The 19095-nt window shown below is 47.4% G+C and overlaps 3 protein-coding genes across 4 annotated transcripts in view; 1 reads left to right on the forward strand and 2 right to left on the reverse strand.

The window, feature by feature from the left end:
• Window positions 1–199: 199 nt before the first annotated feature.
• On the reverse strand, window positions 200–13993 carry LOC108625000 (serine-rich adhesin for platelets). Its single transcript, XM_026813544.1, has 19 exons — window positions 13745–13993; window positions 13537–13649; window positions 12884–13023; window positions 12228–12725; window positions 12041–12124; window positions 11762–11924; window positions 11170–11598; window positions 10694–10984; window positions 10250–10575; window positions 5503–10003; window positions 5006–5466; window positions 4549–4930; window positions 4075–4458; window positions 3530–3886; window positions 3205–3340; window positions 2545–3106; window positions 1721–2459; window positions 1132–1585; window positions 200–1028 (listed from the first exon to the last, which is right to left on the reverse strand). Exons 3-17 carry the CDS (start codon window positions 12951–12953, stop codon window positions 2104–2106), a joined length of 9000 nt encoding a protein of 2999 aa, XP_026669345.1. The 5' UTR covers window positions 12954–13023; window positions 13537–13649; window positions 13745–13993; the 3' UTR covers window positions 200–1028; window positions 1132–1585; window positions 1721–2103.
• A 117-nt stretch (window positions 13994–14110) lies between these two features.
• Rpt3 (26S proteasome regulatory subunit Rpt3) lies at window positions 14111–16423 on the reverse strand. Its single transcript, XM_018024649.2, has 6 exons — window positions 16216–16423; window positions 15868–15975; window positions 15408–15741; window positions 15112–15315; window positions 14675–14939; window positions 14111–14578 (listed from the first exon to the last, which is right to left on the reverse strand). The coding sequence occupies exons 1-6, from the start codon at window positions 16246–16248 to the stop codon at window positions 14260–14262; spliced, it is 1263 nt and encodes a 420-aa protein (XP_017880138.1). The 5' UTR covers window positions 16249–16423; the 3' UTR covers window positions 14111–14259.
• A 628-nt stretch (window positions 16424–17051) lies between these two features.
• Window positions 17052–19095, forward strand: part of Larp7 (La related protein 7) — an 8487-nt gene continuing 6443 nt past the window's right edge. Inside the window, exons 1-3 of one of the 2 annotated variants that reach the window (XM_026813545.1) lie at window positions 17052–17240; window positions 17389–17767; window positions 17896–18111. In XM_026813545.1, the coding sequence (XP_026669346.1) occupies window positions 17437–17767; window positions 17896–18111 (547 nt within the window). In that variant the 5' untranslated portion in view covers window positions 17052–17240; window positions 17389–17436. The remainder of the gene's footprint in view (window positions 17241–17388; window positions 17768–17895; window positions 18112–19095) is intronic. The other variant, XM_018024765.2, reaches the window with a different exon arrangement.

The raw sequence follows: 19095 nt of genomic DNA on the forward strand, positions 1-19095 counted from the left end.
CCAACGGTTTAGAAGTTATTGGCAAAAAACGAAAATTTCGAGAAATCTGAAGGGGTACCCCTTGGAAAAATCTCGGAAAAATCGAAAATTTTTTTGTTGTTGTTTATTATTAGGAATGTTCTTCCGACGTCTGATTTCTTTTTAAAAAATGCGTTTCTAAAGCGCATAAACTTTTGGGATTGACTTTATAGCCAATACATCCTTAAATCGAATAATTATTGAACTACAAAGGTAAAATATACAATGATAAATTCACCTCTCTTACAGTTACTTCACGATCGTCATATATTCTCATGCACGCGCACACACATACACAGAGTTGAATGCTCGTACGATACACCGTGTTGTTATCGAGCATTATCCCGTTGTGCCTCTTCCTCATATCGAAAAATATAATATAAACATAACACGAATTCGTCGAGACGATGTAACTTTCTATTTGTGATCTTCAATGAGTCTATTTACAAAAACTATTATTTTCAAATCAGAACATTGTCACTAACGACCACAATAATTCTCTGATCATTCCCTGGTGATTGATTTTCAGATATTTCCATTGTTTTCTTCACACACAAGGAGATTCGATCGATTAAAGTGTCCTGGAGTCGATCTCCTGTCTCGCACAACTCTCTATCCTAACGTTTAAGATTGCAGGATCATACCAGGCTTCAGTCGTCTACCTTTCTCGTCTTCACCACTTGAACCATGCCTCACGCCTTCGTACAAGGTTGTATCGTGTAGTTCAGAGGAGGAGGAGGTACTAAAAGGGGCAACGGAGTTGGCGGCGGTGGCGGCGTGACAGCTTGAACCGTGCTGGTAGAAACCGTAGGAGCCGTCGCCGTTTGAGCTTCGTTGGTACGACTGTTCGCGTTGTAAGCTGAGAGATAACTCGGCCAAAGGTGCGGCGCCGGGGGAGATCCTGGCGGTGCCGGAGGCGGCGAACGGTCGTCCAGTTCATCGGAATCGTCCATCATCATTGCCGTTAACGGTGTGACACGCGGCGGTTTCTTCAGTTTTATTATCTTCACCTACACACACACACACACAAACAGACACGCACAGAGAAATTATTTTAATAAAAATTGCTAAAATCGTCGGATTTACCGAGATGTGAGAAACGAACGAACGAACCTTCACTTTCTTCTTCGTCTTCGGTGGCCGTGCCCTCTTCTCTTGCTTTCTGCTACTCTTCCTCGAACTCGATCCTCTTCCTCGGACATCCGCGCAGCGCGGAGTAGCCAAAGTAGGAGGCGGCGGCGGCGAAGGCATGTCTCCCTCGCCACCGCTCGGACTGGTGCCCTCGCCAGGTTTAATCCCATCCGCGAATTTTACGGATTTCTTACTCTTCTGTTTCCGTTTACTTCTCGATCTCGATCTCCTCTTCGATTTCCCCGATTTATTTTCAATGAGTTCATCTTCGTTCAATTCGTCGTCATCCTCTTTGTCCGTATTGTCTCCGCTGTTATCGCGCTCAGGACTGGACGACGACGACAACAACAAGTCGTCAAGGTGTCCACCATTAGGAACCGCCGCCGCCGCAGCCGCCGCCGCCGCCGCCGACGACGACGACGATGACGACGCTCTCCTGTGAAGGAAAGTACGGAATCTATATTAAATTGAATGCAGAGTGTTCACGAAAGAAAGGAAACATGTAGAGTAACGATGATTACAGGTGTCAGTGGATTAGGCCAGTAAAAATGAATGCTTGAAAGTATTTTACCTGAAGCCTGACGCGACGAGAATTCCCTTCAAAGGCGGCAGTGGTAATTCCAGCCACTCTTTGGACTCCGTTTCAATCTGTACTTTACCAGCAACAGCCGTCGCCACCGCTGACGCTGCTGCCGCCGCTGCCGCCTCCTCGGTCGTCATTGTAATCGCAGCGATCTCATCTTCGATATCGTTCTTCACTTTATTAGTTTTGAATTTCTCTTCAACCTCCTCTTCATCGTCCTCATCCTCTTCCGGTTGTTCCTCTTCGTCCTCCACCACCTCGTCGTCTTCGGCCTCGGGCTCTTCCTCTTCTTCATCGTCTTCATCCTCTTCGACGGGCACCACCACTTCCTCTTCCTCGTCTTCTTCTTCTGCATCCTCCTCGTCCTCTTCTTATTCTTTATACTCCTCCTCCTCCTCCTCCTCCTGTTTTTCAGGGATAACACTAGAAGTCTGCTGCTGCTGCTGCTGCTGCTGTTCTTCCGTCGCCGCCGATTCAGTATGCTCTTCGTTCTCTCGTAGAGCTTTCAACACAGACGGATCCAAAGCCGAACTCTTCCGTTGGCTCTCCGCTTGACGCAGATTGCTCTTCTCCAGTAACCGGAGAGCCCGACGATTAATTCTTTCGATTCGCCTACGTTCCTTCTCCTTCCTTTTAATCTCGCGCAATCGTCTACGTTCCTCCTGCTCTTTTCTCCGCATCTCGAGAATCGCTTCGTAATTATAGACTGGCTGTACCGGCTGCACTTCTATAACAAAGTATAAACGCGTTCGCATAAAATACGCGGTTGAATTCGATTGCGCGCAAACAAGAGTACAGAAACTGTTACTTACTAGGCGCTGCGACTTCCGTCCTCGGATAAGTTTGGCCCACAGCTGATAGTACCGCCGCCGCCGCCGCTGAGGTGGGGCCAGGTACAGGTACAGGAACAGGAACAGGAATAGGAACCGACAAAGGCATCGGAGAGAGAGAACAGGAACCGGCGGGGGTCGTCGAGGACAACGACGACGACGACGATGGTATAGTTGGCACGACGGCGGGCATGGGTACGGGTGGTACTGGAACGGGCACGGACAGAGGAACATGAGATGAGACGACGACGGCGGCGGCGGGTGAAGGTTGAGGGACTGTCGCGGGGTACATCAATCCTCCGGCGGACTGGTCGGAGGCGGAAGGCTGTCCGCTCCAGTCCAGCGACGTGGGTACGACTTGAAGAACATTACCTACGCGAACTACTTGGTTCGATCCTCCGCGAACGATCGGAGTCGACGACGATGACGACGACGACGAGGATCCGACGTTCGATTCTCTGCCGCGTATTGACACTGACGACGACGGCGGCGGCGGCGGTGGTCCGTTGAAATCTGCAGGCACCACTTGCAACACGTTCCCCACCTATCATCACGGCGATGAATCCGAGTTAACGTGAATGACACGATTCTGCATGCATTCTGACAAGGATTCGGGCGCGAAAAGGAAATAAAAAAGTGTACCTGTAGAACGGTAGTAGGTTGCTGACGATACAAATGCTGTTGCTGGTTCGGCGAGGGGTAACACACAGGCGAGTTGAAGCTGTCGTACTCACTCGGAACACCGTTCTGTTTTTTAATTCCCAACTCCAGCTCAAGCCTACAAAACGAAGAGAAACGGTTTCGTCGTACACACAAGTTCGGCTTCGGATCATCGAACGGGGGATGCCTAAGAGTGGGGTAGCTGGTGTTCGAGGTTCAGAATGATTATCGGTAGATTAGGCAGAGTGGAAAGGAAGCGGAAGGGTATCTAAGTTTAAGAGCACGATCTCTCGTATATGTATTTTACCTATCGTCAAGCGATAAACGTTTCGGAGAACCCGTGTTGTTGTCGTCAATGCAAGGCGGATAAGTCAAATTATTTTCAGTATAATAGTATTCGTTCACGACCACCTCGTTGCCACCACCACCACCACCACCAGCAGCAGCAGCAGCAGCAGCAGCAGCAGCAGTAGCAGTAAGAACAGGATACTGAAAACCTGACTCCATCTGCATGTCCGAGTTCCTGGACAGTACGGACTGCACGATAGTTTCTATTCGCCTGCCTCTGTCGGGGCAGCTACCTAGTCTCACACTATCGTGTTCCGTGTCCTTCCTTTCCCTCGAGCTTTCGCTGATTCTACCTCGCCCACCAATCGATGGTGATCTGAATCGACAGCAAGACTCCCTTACTCATTAGCCGACAACAACTCAATAAATCTACATTTATAGACCGCGCGCGCGCGTATCCCTCTTATGCATTCGCTTTCGTGTTTGCGTGTCTGCGCGTTTATTTGTACGCGAATGCATAAAGTTCGCGCGGTCTACCTTCTGTCTACAACACGATATATTCACCTGGAAGATCGTGAAGAAGAACGCAAACGATCGGCGGTGGAGCGAATCATTCTCGATCCCGAGCTGCATCTAGTTCGAGATCCAGACCTGGATCTGGACCTGGAACACCGCATAGATCGAGATCGGGACGTGGATCGAGATCGCGATCTCGATCTAGACCTGGATCTAGACCACGATTTGGACGCCGACCTGGAACGTCCACGTCCACGGAAATGAGACAACGACGACGGCGATGATCTTCTCGATCTTGTCGGAGACGAACGACGTCGGGATGATCTTTCGGTCCTTCGAACGTGCCTGTCTAGTTCGAATTCTCTGTCTCTCCTCTCCCAGTCGCCGCGGTGCCTGTCCCTGTCCCGCCTCGCACCACCGCTCTTATTTCTTCTTGAATCGACAATTTTTACATTAATATACACACACGCACATCGTTTTCTATTATTAATTAAGTAGTAATAAACATCGCGTTTCGCGTACCTGTGGTGGTGCCGTTTGTATTTCAAATGAAAGGGACCTTCCATAACGTCTCTTTCTATGCTCTCGTCCCTGTAGTATTTTTCTTCCGTGTAATCCGCTGCTGCGTTCAGATCCTGATGGCTCGGATTCTGATAAGATTCCACAGACTCGGCGGACTCTCTCGAGAGAACATTTTCGGCTGCCTCGTACGCCCATAAATTTCGATCGTCTTCGCGAAACGATCTATTATCTCTGTGCCTGGTCGTTTCCTCTGCCACGTTTCTTTCCCTCAACACTTCCGCCGTTACCGTCGATTCGTACGATCTATTTTCATCGTACTTCCTCCTCCTGTTCCATTCGTCTCGACCCTTGTCGGCAGATCCGTGATGCTTCTTAAAATGATCTGTACGCATAAACGAGCACGGTTAAATTAATACAAAGATCGTGCCTCGAGATGCCGACAAATAAAATTAATCACCTTTATTCGTGGTTAATCGTGGACTTCTCGCAGACCTTTCCCTCCTGTCGTCATCGATTCTACCTGTCGACCTACCTGTCGCCGACGCTGACGACGATCTGTTTTCATCCGTCATCCTCGACCGTTTGTCTTCTCTCCTTCTTGGACTTTTACTTCTACTTCTACTCCAGCTGCGACTCTGACTCTCGCGGTTCTCTTCATATTCCCAGGAACAGCTCCTCCTTCGTTTCTTGCGTCCGTCATTACCACTACTCAAAGGACTGGACCATCTCCTCCTCTTGCCCTCGCCGCTGCCTCCGCTATAATCCTTCGAGCCTCGACTGCCGTCTCTCCTGTCTCTATCGTTACTGAACTTCTCCCTCTTCACTTTACTACGAATGTCTCGAATTTGTTTGTCTTCTCCATTCTCTTTTCTGCTGTTGCCGCCACCGCCGCTGCTGCTGCTGCTGCTGCTGCTGCTGCTGCTGCTGCTGCTGCTGCTGCTGCTGCTGCTGCTGTTGCTGTTGCTGCTGCTGCTGCTGCTGCTAGGACTGCCCTTCCTCTTCTGTTCTGTTCTACTAGACACTATCGATCTCTGACTCTCATCGTCGCTAATGTCTTTGCTGCTACTCGGCATTCTAGATCTCTTGACGATCATCACTCGATCACCATCAGTCTTGTCAGACTCCTCGACGATGGAATTTAGCTTCATCGCTCCCATCGGAGAGTCTGACTTCGTACCGGTGGTGGTGGTGATGATAACTGGTCTCTTCACCGTTATCGTCGACGACGAGTCTTTCGAATCTATTTTAACATCCGTGATCGTGATCTGCTCCGTGTTCGAGGCAACAGCAGCAGTGGCAACGACGACGGTCGATTCGGGAATAAGTAAATCTTTCTCGTCTGCCTTACCGCTGCCGACCGTGTTCTTCTCGCTTTCGATCTTTCGGAACGGGTCTCCTCCGTCGCCGCTGCTGCCACGAGAGACGTCTTTCGATATCTGCGACTCCCTCAGCCTCTTCTTGTGGGCGTTCAAGAGCAACGTCGTAGTAGAGTGTCGCAGAGAACTGTCCGCGTTAGAAAGCAATTTCGTTTTCACGCGTTCGTTGCTTCGCCTGACTAACAATTGTTTAGGGATCAATTTAAGCGGCGCTTTGTTCTCTTCCCCGGTCTTCCGTGTACCAATGACGACGGACGGACTCGAAGCTTCTTTGTTCTTGCTGATTAATTTTTCGCGGAACTCCTCCGGTTCATATTCCACGACGTTCTTCTTCTCAGCGGCGATAATAGTACCAGCAGCAGCAGCAACAGCGACAGTAGTAGTGGTTGTCGATAACTTCTGTAACTCTTCGCACTCGTATTTGGCAAATATGTCCAAAGAAGACTTGTAATTGGGACCTGATTCGTTGATCGGGAAATCGCGCTCATAGCTCTCGATGGCTTCGCTCGTCGTTTTAACAGCCGTCTCTTTGTGTTCTTCTCGTGCTCCGAGGACCGTGCTCGTTTGTTCGAATTCCTTCTTAGGCTTCTGTGCCCCGAACATCCCGTCCCGATACTTTCCCGTCCCGATCCAAAGAGGTATGTTCGAAATTAACTGTTGTTCGTCGGATTTCGGAATCAGATTTTCAGTCTTCGATTTTTCGCGGGGATCGCTCTGCCCCTGCTTCAGGTTTACATTCGTTGATACGCCAGTGTCGGTATCGAGAACCGGGGTCTTCGTCTCCTCAGATTTCTGAGACGCGGCCGGAGAACTGGGACTGTACAATACCGCGTTCATCTCGAACATGTCCAACCGTCCTCGCCGCTGCCGATCTATAGTGGTCTCGTTCGTGGCAGTAAGCTCTTTCGTCTCGGATTTGCGTCTCGACTTGCTTCCGTGCTCTTCCGGACCCGTGACAACGGGACAAGACGACGACGCCGACGACGACGACGACGACGAAGACGAAGACGAAGACGAAGGCGAGGACGAGGACGAGGACGACGACGGCTCGAGCAACTCCGTGTCGTGGGATTTTCTCGAGAACAGATCGATATTCGAACTAGTCGCGAAACCTTTAGATTTCTTTAATTGTTCGAGTACAACGTTCTTATCATTGATCTTGGGTTTCGGTAATATCGTGTCGTCGCAAACTTTATTCATCTTTATCCATTCTGCTTCTTCTTCCTCTTCCCACATGACGGGAGCCTTCAGCTCATCTATCTTCTCTTGTTCGGCTTGCGACGTTATGTCCCAACGACTCTTCTTGCTCCTCCGTATGGAAACGGTATCGTGCTTCATCGACGACGTATCCGCCACCGCCGGCGCCGCATCTTCTTCCTTACCCGAATGAGCTTCGTTGTGGACCGTAACCGTAGCAGGAGCAGGAGCAGCAGTAGGAGTAGCAGCATCGATCGTAGAAATCGCATGGATCGTCGGTACTGTATCGATGCTCGTCGTCTTTCTATCACTCTTCTCTCGCGAGTACATCTCCTCGTGACGTTCGACGTTCCAGTCGTTCTTCTTTTTCTTTTTCCTCTGTTCCATGAGCATTATAGCTTCCCTCTCTCCCTCCTCCTCTTCCTCTTCCCATATCCTCATCGCGGACAATCTGTCCTGCCTCGTACTCTTAGATTCTCTCGAAGATTCCTTTTCTATAGCGATATACGTGTCCGTTTTCTTGTCGTAACGAACTTCCTTCTCCAATTTCTTCGAAGAACGCGAAGCTTTCTTTCCGGTCGAAGTCGTAGCAGCAGCAGCAGCAGCTAGCAGCAGCAAGTCGCAGGGTACAGCTTCCAGGCTGTCGACCTCCCATTCGTCGGCCAGCAATTGCCTCTTGGTCACTTCTCTTTCGAGTTGCGTCAACGAAGGGACGTTCAAAGTATCGAATTCAGTCTCACCCCACTTCTCCTTCTTCTTCTTCTTGTTGTCTAATTTCTTCGACCTCTCGACTTCTTGTATCGTCGTCGTTGTAGTCGTCGTCGTCACGTGTTGTTCAATCATACGTTCGCTCTCCTTCTCGGTCCAGTCAGCCAAGAACTCGCCGCTGCTACTGTTTCTCCTTTCTTTGTCCTTTTTTTTCTTCTTCTTCTTCGATTTCCCTTCGACGTCGTCTATCGTTTTCACTTGTACAACGTCCATCTGCTGCTGCTGCTGCTGCTGCTGCTGCTGCTGCTGCTGCTTCGCTGTGAAGCATTCTGCATCCTGCTTCTTCGTCTTTTCGTCCTTACTCCTCCGTTCGTTCTTCCCTTTTCCTATAATTTCAATAGTCCCGTCTATTTTCTCTCTGTTCCTCCTCTCGCTTTTCTCTGGTTCCAGCACTACCTCCTCCCATTCTTCCAAGTATTGTTCATCGGATTTACTCCTCTTATCCTCGTCTTTACGAATCTTGCCGTATACCAGTTGTCGTTCTCGTTCCTTCCCCCATACCTCGTGCTTATCTCGTTTTTTACCTCGTTCACCCGAAGACGTCGCCGCCACCACCGCCGCCGTCGTCTCATCTTTAACCTTCTTTTTCCGAGAATTCTCCGACGACTCCGAACCCGATTTTTGTATCACCTTTACCATGTCTTCGCTCGCGTTTCCCTCTTTATTATACTTTTTCTTTTGTCTAGATTTCTTGCGCGACGCCTTCTTCTTCTTTTTCTTCTTCTTCTTCTTGTTGTTTTGCTCCTCGTCGGACGAATCACTGCTGCTGCTGCTGCTACTGCTGCTGTCGCTGCTGCTGGACGAAGCGTAGCTCACCATCTTCCTTTTCCTCTTCTTCTTCGCTCTTGATAATTTTTTCAATTTCTTTTTCCGTTTCTCGGCTCTTCGTTTTTTCTGTCTTCTCTTCTTCGTTCTTGTGTCGTCGGAACTGGACGAATCGCTGCTGCTACTGCTGTTACTACTGGTGCTGCTGCTGCTGGTGCTGCTGCTGCTGCTGCCGCTGCTGGTGGTGGTGCTGGTGCTGCAACTGTCGCTGCTGTCGGAATCTGAGACCGATTCCGAATCGTGTGACACGTTTCGCTTTCTATTCTTTCGCTTCTTCCTCTTCTTCTTCTTCTTCTTGTCGTCCTCCCCGGCGGATTCCTCTTCGACGGAGGAACTGGACGAACTCGACTGCTCGTCGCTGCTGCTGGAACGTACTTTTTTTTTCCTCTTCTTCTGTTTCCTGTTCTCTCGGCACTCGGAATTCTCGTCGCTCATACGTTCCACTTTGATTTGAACGTTCTCCCAATCGCTGGGTATCGACTTCGAGTCTTCCGATACATTGTTCTCGTGCACATTTTTATCTTCAGTTATCGAATGTTTGTCGGCTGATGTAACCGACGGATATCGTTGACGAGAATCAGCAGCAGAATCAGCAGCAGCAGTAGCGGCAGCAGTAGTAGTAGTAGTAGTAGTAGTAGTAGTAGTAGTAGTAGTAGTACTAGTAGTAGTAGTAGTAGTAGCAGCAGCAGCAGCAGCAGCAACAGCAGCAGTAGAAGAACCGGCCGTCGACTCGTTGTCGATCTTTAGAACTTTCTCTGCATTCCCAATTTCATCGATCTTGCACTTGTCTTCCACTTTACACGGCAACGACGATTTCTTATTAGCAGTAGTGGTAGTAGTGTCAGATTCTGATATATTACCGTGCTCGACGAACGGCGGGTAATTGTTGTCTTCAGGCGGCGGAACGTTAGTCTCGATGTTAAACTCGTGGTAGCTCAACGACGAAGCTTGTTTGGGCGGTGAGGAGGAAAGTTCTTTAGGGATATCGCTGCAGACCATCTTCATAAACTGTTCGTATTCCGATGCTAATTTTTCATTGCCTTCGGCGATCAGAAGTGATGCAGAGGACTGTTGCTGGCCATTGTCGTCGACTTTGTCGCTTTTAACTTTAGAAACCTGCTTCACCTGGTCTTTATTCTCCTTCTCCTTCCGTTGTCCAGCGTCGTCGTCGTCGTCGTCGTCGTCGTCGTCAATGTCGTCGTTATTGGTATTCTCTTCTACCGAACTAGACCCTCCTCCAGTAGCATCACCACCATCACGATCGGGAGGAGCAACTTGGTTTCCCAATTCTGAAATCAACTTCGTATTAAATATTCTGTGGCTTAGTTTTCACTAATCTTGTAGTGACAATTCTGTACTTTCATTGTTTTCTTTTTTTTTTGTAAGCGAGTATGCTAGGTTATATTTTTGAATTTTTTGTTCTCTTTTTTCTGTGTTTATATCATATTTTGTTTATATGCTTCTATCACATGTTATACTGGGCACTGCCCGTAAATTGAATAAATTAAATTAAATTAAAATTAAATTATTCTCACCTTGCGTAATGTTGCTTGCTGCAGATTTTACTTGCGTCTCGATATCTTTCTCGAGATCGTTCATCGACAAGCCGTCATCATCATCATTATCATCTTCATCGTCCTCGCTGTCCCACTTCGATCTGGGTAGCTGCATCGCGTTAATCGCATGCCACTTCTTAGTGTTAGAATCCTGTTGGCTGAGATCACATTTGCCGATCGCTATTTTCAAATACCAGTTACGCACACGTAGAGCCTTCTCCTCCTCCTCCTGTTGTTGCCGCAGCAGTGCGGTAACGTTGCCATCGTGATCGTCATCGTGATCGTCATCGTCATCGTCATCGTCTCTGAAATCGTTAGAATTTGAGTGGGTAAAAGAGAGGTGAGGAGGGGGAGGGGGAGCTGTGGATTGTAGTAAAGCGGAAAAGCGAAAGTCGCAGAGAAAACCGTGACAACAATCGTTACCGTCGTCGTCGTCGTCGTGTAAGATCTGGCTCGCAAATCTCCCGCATTTTTTCCCGATGATCAGCGGTGACCGCTTGAAGAATTCGTTGGTGGCCGATAAAAAGCGATACTCGTGGATTTTCCGCATAGAACAGTTGAGGTTTTCCTCGTTTAGTCGTTCTGATCGATTCCGGAGGGTACTGTTTAGGACCGCCGTCGAGTCCTTCGGCGACGAAAGCGAATCGTTTCAAACGATCGTCGCTCAACATTAATAGTTGCTCGAAGTGACGCAGGTAATCCTCACCCGTTCTGCTGCCGTGTAAAATTCAATAAAAATCATTCGTCGTCGTTGTCAAACATGTATCGAAATATATATATATATATGTGTGTGTCTGTGTGTATAGTTTTCACGTGTCAGAGGGAAAACGGGAGTCAATTGGAAGGGAACGCGAAGGTGGAAGACGAAGATCGGACGACGAACCCGAATACAAATCTACCTGCTTCTCACTGCTGGCCGATCGGAATAATCACGTTTTCTGATTTCAATAAAATCGTCGATCGTTACATTCAATCTCTTGAATTCCACCCACGTCATAGAACGCATCGCACATTTCTCCTTTTCTTTATCCTTCTTATTCAGATCTTTCACCTCGGTCCCTGCTTCTTGCGACGTATGCTCATTTCTCTTCTCCCTCTTTTCTTTCTTCTCGCGAACGTCATCCCATTTATGTTTCTCATTATCCCTATTCTTCTCCCTATCTTCCTCCTTTCTATCTTTGTTGTCTTCGTGTCTGTTATCGTCTCGTTTATCCTTATCTCTTCTACGTTCTCTCGTCTTGTACTGCCGTTCTTTCTCTTTACCAACACTGTTTACTCTCCGTTCCTCTTTTCCTGCTGCTACTGCTGGTGCGTGCTGTCGTTTCCTGCTAATCAATCAATCAATCAATCAATCAATCAATCAATCAATCAATCAATCAATCAGTCAGTCGATCGACGAACGAACAAGATGAAACGCAAATATAAACGAAGAGAAGCTACTTATTGAACACGTTATTGAAATCGTTTTGCGTTGTCGCGGGTGTCAGATACCTTTCGGAACATTTATTTTCTTTCGACGTACTCTTACGAGGCAGGCTGTCGTCAGCAGTCACTTCTACGTCTCGTCTACTCATCGACCTGTCTCTCATTATCTTTACATTCTCCAGCAAATTCTGTACATTCCTATTTACATAGCTCTCCTCTTCCAAATTAGCTGTAAAACAACAGAAAACAACAATTCAGTATAGTCGGTGCCCCACGTCGACCACTTCGAAATCGAAATCGATCATCATCATCATCATCATCATCATCATCGACAATCCTGTGTACCTGCAGCCATAGCTTCGGCTAATAACATTTTACTCTTCGATTCTTCCCTCCTGATCTCCTCAATAGCGAGTACCCGTTTTTCCTCTGCATAATTACACAAGACAATTACGATTAAAACGAAAAAGTACGAAATATAAATATGAGGAAATTTGGACGATCCAAATCAATCGAAAAGAGAGTATCGTACCTGTTTTTTTTTTTGATTTACTACTACCGACACCACCATCACCACTACTCGAATGCCTATTGTTGTGAACTTGCACAGAGGAGGAGGAGGGTGAGGAGGAGGAGGAGTAGTAGTAGTAGTAGCAGTAGTCCGAGTCTAATCCAATGTTCGAAGAATGATTCTGCGATGATTTTCCATCGTCTCTCGTTGTCGCACTCGTCTTGGTCTTGGTCTTGGTCTTCAATTTCTTGGACTCTGGAGTTTGCGGGCTGCTTTTATTCTGCTGAGCTTTCGGTAGGACGTTGAATTTGTTGGCGAACGCCAACAATCTCTTCTTGGCTTGAAGCTTTCCTAGCACGGGCTTGAGCAACTTTGGGCTCTCCAACGGCGTGGGCGTGTCTCCATCATTGGCTCGTTGTTCTTGTCGTCGTTGACTTTTCGCACTATCCGGTGTCTCTGACATTTGTACATCGTCGATCACAGGATTGCGAGTATCATCGTCCAGTGGTGTCGGTTCCTCTGAAGCATAAGCATCTTTCAATCGTAAACGATTCTGTTTAAAAAGCTTTGCTCTCTGTACGTACAAAATTATACTACCCGAGTCACGACAATATATGTATATATTTTATTTATAGCAAGAAACAAAACTGGGATTCAGAGTCAGATAAATCGCTCACCTTGTGAAGAATTACAAATTACGTCCCTCTCTGTCGTCGTCATCATTATCCTCCTCACTTTCTCATGCATTACTCAACGATTATCAGGAGCTGATTAACAAAAGCTTCGTTCGCCATGCTCAATACGTGCGCTTCATATTCTACAAAGTGAACACATACACATATATACACACACACCCACACACACACACACACACATATATATATATATATATGCGTACAGTGAATTTATACACGAGGCGACAATGATGATGTTCGTAAAATAAAAAAAGAAGAAAAAAAATTCTCGTAAGAAGCACAGAGGAACAGTACAACGTACAAATGTACAGGTATATATACTACACGTACTACACAACTACAACATATACAGTATCGATGCATAATCGTCGTCAGGACCAACATAGTAAAAAGAAATAGTTTCGAGAAAAAGAAATCGTAGATACACCGGTAAAAAACTGGTCGAAACGTAGAATGCACCTACATGTTAGATACACGTATACCTAGGTAGGTAGGTCGGTAGAACGGCGGAGCTTTCGAAGGAAATCTAAAAGATAATAACAAGTGTAATGAAACGAGTGTTCCCGGACCACCTAATCTTTCTCCATTCGGCGGACATGGGAACGGGCACTTCTTAAGGTTATACTCATACTTGCCTTGCATCGCGTACAGTTCTACGCAACGATGACGACGATGACGACGACGCCTACGACGACGACGACGACGACGATGAACCGACAACACAATTCGGTCGACGTGAACGAGCCGACTTGGAATAAAAGAAACTACTTGGCAAAAAGAGCAATCGGGGACAGGGGAAATGAAAAGAAGCAAACACGTTTCTTGGTGTTTGTTAAAACTCACCTTGTGCAGAGTGCTGCTAAGTAATAACCGAGGACAAGTACACATATCGACCGAAACGAATGCGACGAAAGATTCTGGTCGTTTACTCGGTGGGTTTACTCGATTTTACGATTCGTTTCAAATCCACTTCGTCGTTGCTGCTGCTGCGTATTTCTCTAAACCAAACGTGAACGATCCCAATAATACGTGAAAAGCGTCAGACATTTTAGCATTTTAGCCGAATCACTCATACAGATCGCAGCCGGCAGGCAGCAGCACAGGCGTAGGTAGGCAAGCAGTACACAGGTGGCAGCAGTAGCGTGACACACGTGACCGCGAGTCAACACGTCAGTTCTCAGTCTCAGACAGGAAGTAAAAAGAGTAGAATTTATGTAAACGTACATGTTGATTATTATATTCATATTACATGTAGTTGCAAATAGACATTAGACAAACGTGACACGAACGACAACGGTGGTAGCGCCGCCGCGTATATCAATATTCCGCCTGCTCATCGCTGCCCGTCGTCATCGTTCTTACTTATAGAATTCATGTTCAGACTCGTCTTTCTTGATATTATTCTTGTATCCTTTCTCAAAGTCCTTCGCCAGGACTATGTACCGATTCTCGCGAACCGCGTGCATTCCTGCTTCCTGGCAAATAGCGTTGATATCAGCCCCGGAGATTCTGTCCGGTCTCGCCACGTAATCCTCCAAGTCCACCTCTTCGCTCAAATTCATCTTTGCCGTGATCGTCGAAAAGATCAAACGTTTCTGGCGACGGTCAGGCAGAGGGAATTCGATCTTTCGGTCCAATCGACCCGGACGCAACAATGCAGGATCCAACGTGTCAGCCCTGTCAACGACAAAACCAGAACAGAAATGACATTAGCCAGACGATAACTAGCGAGTGCGAGAGCGGGTGACAGAGACGTTCGATGAACAGCCTCACCTATTCGTAGCCATTATAACTTTCACGTTTGTAGTCTGATCGAACCCATCCATTTGATTCAGCAATTCCAAAAGTATACGCTGGACTTCGCGATCGGCACCGGTCTGGGCATCGAATCTCTTGGTCGCTATAGCATCGATCTCGTCGACGAATATGATCGCAGGCGAATTTTCTTTAGCCAGACGGAAAACGTCGCGGACCATTCTCGGTCCCTCTCCCAAATATTTCTGTACAAATTCTGATCCCACCACGCGAATAAATGCAGCTGAAAGAACGCAGCCGGTATCAATCGCAGATGGAACATCGATCGATCGACCGATCGGTCGCGAAAAGGTTCTCACCGCGTGCGATGTGAGCTGAGACTCGCTCATAATCGCAGATACGATGAAACACTCTCAACACCAATCGTCGAATTCCTCTCTCTTTCTATCTCGTACCTGTAGTGTGTCTAGCCACAGCTTTCGCGAGCATCGTTTTGCCGCATCCAGGAGGGCCGTACATCAGCACACCTCTCGGTGGGTCGATACCGATCTGCTTGTACAATTCGAAATGAGTCAAAGGCAGTTCGACCGCCTCTCTGATCTCTTGCTTCTGCATATCCATGCCCCCGATGTCGCTGTACTGGATATCAGGCTTTTCATCTGTGCAATCGAAACGAAAAAGAAATCAGAACCGGAACAACGCGCGCAAGACGACGACGACGACGACGACGGCGGCAAGACGGCAATCGAACCTGCTTGCAACATCGAGATGCTGGAATCGGCCTCAGGTGGCAGAACGTCTACCAGAGCATTGCTGTGCTTATGAAGAGCGACGCTGGCGGAAGGCTTCAACAATTCTCTGTCGATGGTAGAAAGAATCCGTACGTAATAATTGGAGCCGGTAGTGGAGCCCACAATGCCAGTATTTTGGTCCACAGCTTCCAAGAATTGGCCAATGACCAAAGGAACGCTTTGTATGCGTTTCACTTCTTCCTGAGCGTGCAAATACTCCTTCTTCAAGTTACGTTGCTCATCTTTAATATACTCTTCCTGTACCTCGAGAAATTCCAACATCCTCTGCAGTCTCTGTGAAACGACGAACCGAAACGTACAATTTGGATTCAACGACATCGTACAGACGGTACAGAGATCAGAAATCACAACTCGTACACGGATACAGTGCTAGACTGCTCGGTGGTTCACCGGTTTTACCTTGTACTTGGTATAAAGATCTTCCACGTCCAATTCATCCCCAGCAGTAGCAGCAACAGCACCGGTATAATGTCCGATCATCGGTTTGCAATCCATCTCTCCAATATCCTACGAAATTCAATAAAAATTCGAATTTGTGATCAAACTCGCGATTGAAACGTAAAATCGGGGTCAGAGACAGACGGGGGCGTAAGAGAGAGAGAGAGAGAGAGAGAGAGAGAGAGAGAGAGAGAAAGAGAGAGACCAGTTTGGAATCTGGACGATTCCGAAACCGTTGTTCAATTAATTTTCACACACCCACACACGCACGGACACACAGAGAGAAAGTAAGAACGGTAATGAAAGTACCTTATCGGGCAAGATAATACCCATCTCTTCCATCGTTCGAAATCAATCTTTCAATCAATCGTTTCAACCGATCGTATTACGCGTTTCGGATTCAACAATCACGCCATGGATGACACGAATGACTCGAGATTTTCAAGCGAATAGATTTACCTCGCGCTACTCATGTATGTACAGTATGTGCTGCCAGCAGCAACGGCCACTAATCGGTCATCGATCGCGCGAAGACAAGATAAGTACATCGAACACGAATTACGAAATTATTCATATATAAATATATACGTTCGACGTTAAAGTTCGATCGATTCTTTCACCGAATCATAAACGTGAAACAAAGCGTATTCCAGCGTCAAGCAATACGATATTTTCGTATTTTTACACACACGAGCATGCGCACGCAGGAAATAAAAGTGCTCATGTCCAAGCTTCGTGTTTCCCATCTAGTACATGCATGATACATGACATAGTACCGAAAATGCCGCGCATGCGCATACACACAAACACAGTACGTATGTGAACGGACAGCCAATCAGTGATGAGGGCCAATCAGGGCCGGGTTTTCTCGCACATGCGCGACTTTTTCGGCATCAGTAATGTACAATTTTCGATAGAATGGGGCGCCGCGGTCGCCCTGCATAATTTTGCGAAAACGATTACAAATTGAACATCAATTTTACTGACAACAGTCTCCGTCTCGGTCTTCTCCCGTCAATATTACCGGCATCAGTCTTCGTCTCGGTCTTTTCCCGTCAATATTACTTCCAGGAATCCGAGAACCCCTTGGGTTCCAAAATATGCGCGTTAACATACGTTATTGAAAAAGCCGCACATGCGCGAGAAAACCCGGCCCGTATCTCATCACTGCTGCCAATACGGACGATTCGAAAGTTCAACCAAGTTCAACATGGTACAACAACAAGAACAACAACGACGACGACGACGACGACAATAAATCGTACGATTTTAGACCGAGTCCAAGTCACGAGTTCACGTCTGTACGAGCGATTCACTCACGACCAAAGCCAGTAGTAAGTAGAAACGCGATGAAAACGAATTCAGTTCTCGTCGAAAAGAAACGTCACATCAATTCCAAGATCATTGCGTATCGTACTCTAGAGTAACTCTAAATAGTCGAATGGAAATGGTATCGTAATAACAGTAATATCGTAATAATAGTAACAAGAGTTCAATCTCGAAGGAATCGACAATCAATCAACGCCGACAATGGTGATGGAAGAACAGCAATCCGACATGGAACTGGACTCTGAAAGAGTTCCTGTGCCACAAGTGCAGCAGCAGCAGCAGCAGCAGCAGCAGCAGCAGCAGCAGCGTCAGCAGCAGCAGCGTCGGCGGCAGAAATCAACGAACGACAAGCACGGGGAGGCGGCGATCATCGACAAAGACACAGGCGTCTCTCGCAACAACCGAAACAAACCAAGATTGAGGAAGAAAGCTTTGCACGCTGCTATATTGAAACAAATGGAATTCTACTTCAGCGACGCGAATCTAAGGAAAGACAGATTTCTGAGCAGTCTGATCAAGGAGGACGATCCATGTGAGCAATTCAAACCTTTGACACTTCGATCCGTTTCATTATCCGATCCGGCATCTCGACGATCGTCATCATCAGCATCGCGACATCCATGCACGCGCGAAACACGCTTCATTCACATTCAATTTCAGACGTCGACCTGAACGTGTTTCTAACGTTCAACAAAATCAAGGAGTTGACCACCGACGTGAACAGAATAGCCAAAGCTCTGCAAGTATCGAGGTCGGCGACGGGGGGGGCGACGACGATCCTTTCGTTGTCGGAAGACGGAATGAAGGTCCGTCGCGTGACTCCTATAGTCCGACGGAAGAAGGAAAACATAGACGACTGCACGGTGTACGTACAAAATTTGCCTCCGGACGCGGACCACGAAACACTGAAATCCATGTTCTCCCAGTACGGCCAAGTCGTATACGTCTCGATACCCAGGTTCAAGAAAAACTACAGCAACACTAATAACAACAACAACAACAACAACAACAACCAGAACAGGAAAATCAAGGGTTTCGCGTTCATCGAGTTCGACGAACCCGAGAGTGCCGAGGAATGTTTAAAGGTAAGCGTAGATAGACGTAGGAATGAAACGTCATCGCGAGACACGAAAACATCGCAAAGTCTCGTCAATCGTTATCGTCGTATCATCGATCTATCTATCCGTGTTTCTCATTGTCCCGGTTTGTCCCGCATCAGGCATTTCAAAAGAAGGGACGTATCTTACCTTCGTACACAGCTCCCGAGGAACTACTCAGCATAACTACTTTCGACGAGCCAGAGAAAGACGTGGTAAAAAGAATCAGAGGAAATCTAAACGAAGAGCAGCAAAATCCGAGAACAGAGAACGACGGCGACGGAGACGATGACGACGACGACGACGACGAGGAGGAACGGAGGAAAGGAATGGAAATGGACAACGAGAACGAAGAAGAAACAAACGTTACGAATACCTCCGAACCGGACGACAACCAGAAGGAGAAGAATCACGACGACCAGAAGAAGACGAGAAGAGAAAAAGAGGAGAAAAAGAGTAAAAAGCGAAAGCGTAACGATTCGACAGCAGAACATTCAGAATCGACGACGGTGGAGGAGAAGAAGCAGCAGCAGCAGCGGGACGACGAATCGGTAAGAAAGAAAAAGAAATCCAAGCATACAAAGACCGACGAAGACAACGAAAAACAGAGCGACGTCGAAGCACGTTCAAGTATCGCGACGATCGAGGACGAGAACGACCGAGTATCGAACGATCGGACAGTAACCGACAACGACGACGACGACGACGACAGAACTCCGGAGCTAGAGAACACGAGGGACAAGAGGAAGAACAGCAATAAAAC

This window comes from Ceratina calcarata, unplaced genomic scaffold (genome assembly GCF_001652005.2).
Source record: "Ceratina calcarata isolate Rehan_Ccalc_2016 unplaced genomic scaffold, ASM165200v1 scaffold337.2, whole genome shotgun sequence".
NCBI classification, from domain to species: Eukaryota; Metazoa; Arthropoda; class Insecta; order Hymenoptera; family Apidae; genus Ceratina; species Ceratina calcarata.

Excerpts from the sequence above, each read along its gene's own strand:
- LOC108625000 (XM_026813544.1), bottom strand. The coding sequence starts at position 12,953 with ATGCATGAGAAAGTGAGGAGGATAATGATGACGACGACAGAGAGGGAC. Across the intron at positions 4,459-4,548 it reads TACAAACGGCACCACCACAG|AAGAAATAAGAGCGGTGGTG; the intron begins GTACGCGAAACG and ends TGTCGATTCAAG. Across the intron at positions 3,341-3,529 it reads CGTTTATCGCTTGACGATAG|GCTTGAGCTGGAGTTGGGAA; the intron begins GTAAAATACATA and ends TTCGTTTTGTAG.
- Rpt3 (XM_018024649.2), bottom strand. The coding sequence starts at position 16,248 with ATGGAAGAGATGGGTATTATCTTGCCCGATAAG. Across the intron at positions 15,742-15,867 it reads ATCTTTATACCAAGTACAAG|AGACTGCAGAGGATGTTGGA; the intron begins GTAAAACCGGTG and ends GTCGTTTCACAG. Across the intron at positions 14,579-14,674 it reads GTTATAATGGCTACGAATAG|GGCTGACACGTTGGATCCTG; the intron begins GTGAGGCTGTTC and ends TGTCGTTGACAG.